Raw genomic sequence first — 1,752 nt, forward strand, 5'->3', positions numbered from 1 at the left:
CAATCTGTGATGAGGATTCACCTTTTCCAGTCGGATTTTCTCTTTCTTCATCATGTACAGAATCTCCCGGTCGAATTTGGCTGCCATATTCACCAGGTGCCGGTCAGCTTCCACCGCAGTGACGTTAAGGCCGAGACCAAAGGCTAAAACCCTGGACAGGTGACCCTGAGAGGGGCAATAAAATGACCATGAGGGGCATTCACAGAAGTATAAAACCGACCCCCTGACCTACTCCAAAATCTAAATTATATTCTGGATACAATGAGAACTCCCAATATCCACATATTACCCCCCCCCCGCCAACAGTTACCCCACCGGCCTTTGTGCCAGTCATTGGATCCGTGTAAGAAAACACAACCCCCCTCACAGTACAGCAGTGCTAGCAGCAGCCATATCACATGAGGCGGGGCCACATAGGCGGGGCCACATCACACAGGGTCGGGATAAGGGGCTGTGCGTGTTGGGAGAGAAGCTTTTTCCTGGTTTGTTTACACTGCAATTAGAAGCTTCCCCCCCCCCCATCCAGCGAGATCTCAGCCCCCCCACAACTAACATTTCCAGACCTTCCTAGGGAGAAATGCACTGCACCATCACAGTGTATGGACTATACACCTCCACCGCTGACGTTGGCTGCATTTGGCAGGTGTATTGGGGACACGGGGAGCGTTTTGTCCTCACCCCTCCGTGGCTGCAGCACAATCTCTGAGTTTTATCCTTTTATTCTTATCTCAGCATGAAATGTCACCAGGAGGGGAATCAATGATTGTGCACTGTGATCAGACTGCCCCCTGGTGTTGTATACCAGAACTGCACGTGTCATAACTAAACACAATTCCTGGAAGGTCCAATGCTCACCCAACATTCATCCAACATTCATCCCCAGCAATGAGGCAGTAACGGGGGTACTTACCTGCCCTGAGCCCACATCCAGCACCTCCTGGCAGCGCGTGGCGTCACACAATCCTCTCACCAGCTGTAAGTGAACACAAGTATGAAGGATCATACACACCGTGTGGTGAGGGCAGGAAGTGCATGGCGGGGGTCACTCACATCAAGGCTCACTGGGATCTCGGGACAGCAGAATGAGAATTATTGTTACATGAGGAGTCACAAGGTGCTGCATTATATGGACGGATCCTAGGGTTACACCTTGCTGTAGGTCCCTATGGAGGAGTGGGACTGCCAATCTAGAACAGAAGGTGAGTTACACTGACACAGCGCCTCCCTCTGCTCATGGGGGGTGGGGGGTATTCTGTAGTCTACACCCGCGACCTGAGCAGGGTGATAGTAATGCCAAGCTCATTGGAGTTCTGGCAGGATCAACAGGAATTCCTATAGACCCATCAATAATAAGAGAATTAGTAATATCACTGAGATGCACTGTGATTGGCTACTCTGGAATGCTGCAATATAATTGGCTGACAAGCAGGCAGCGTGTGATATGATTGGCGGCTCTCACCTTGCTGAGTTGGCGGATTTCGTGCTGCTTCTTCGGCTTGACGTGTTTCCGAAACATCGGATCCAGCAGGGAGCTCTGGCAGTGGTTATACTGGAATTCAGCAGGCCTTTCCCGGTGCCCCCCGGTCCTCTCATAGCGTGGGGTCCTTCCGAGGGCCAATGAGTGCGAAGCGACCTTCAGAGCCAGGAGACTGAGGGGCCACACCGAGCTGTAACTGGAAGAAACCCGCAGAATCATCATAATGAGTATGGGGCAATAAGGAAATTATTACCCCCCCAGCCCCCCCCTTGCTT

At 51.8% G+C, this 1,752-nt stretch overlaps 1 protein-coding gene across 1 annotated transcript in view; it reads right to left on the minus strand.

Moving 5' to 3' along the window:
- METTL25B (methyltransferase like 25B) overlaps positions 1-1,752 on the minus strand; it is a 6,141-nt gene that overhangs the window by 3,154 nt on the left and 1,235 nt on the right. Inside the window, exons 3-5 of the mRNA XM_072413190.1 lie at positions 1,460-1,673; positions 911-973; positions 22-165 (exon numbers count right to left, since the gene is read on the minus strand). Of these exons, the coding sequence (XP_072269291.1) occupies positions 22-165; positions 911-973; positions 1,460-1,673 (421 nt within the window). The remainder of the gene's footprint in view (positions 1-21; positions 166-910; positions 974-1,459; positions 1,674-1,752) is intronic.

The sequence above is a fragment of the Pyxicephalus adspersus genome, chromosome 5 (genome assembly GCF_032062135.1).
Source record: "Pyxicephalus adspersus chromosome 5, UCB_Pads_2.0, whole genome shotgun sequence".
NCBI classification, from domain to species: domain Eukaryota; kingdom Metazoa; phylum Chordata; class Amphibia; order Anura; family Pyxicephalidae; genus Pyxicephalus; species Pyxicephalus adspersus.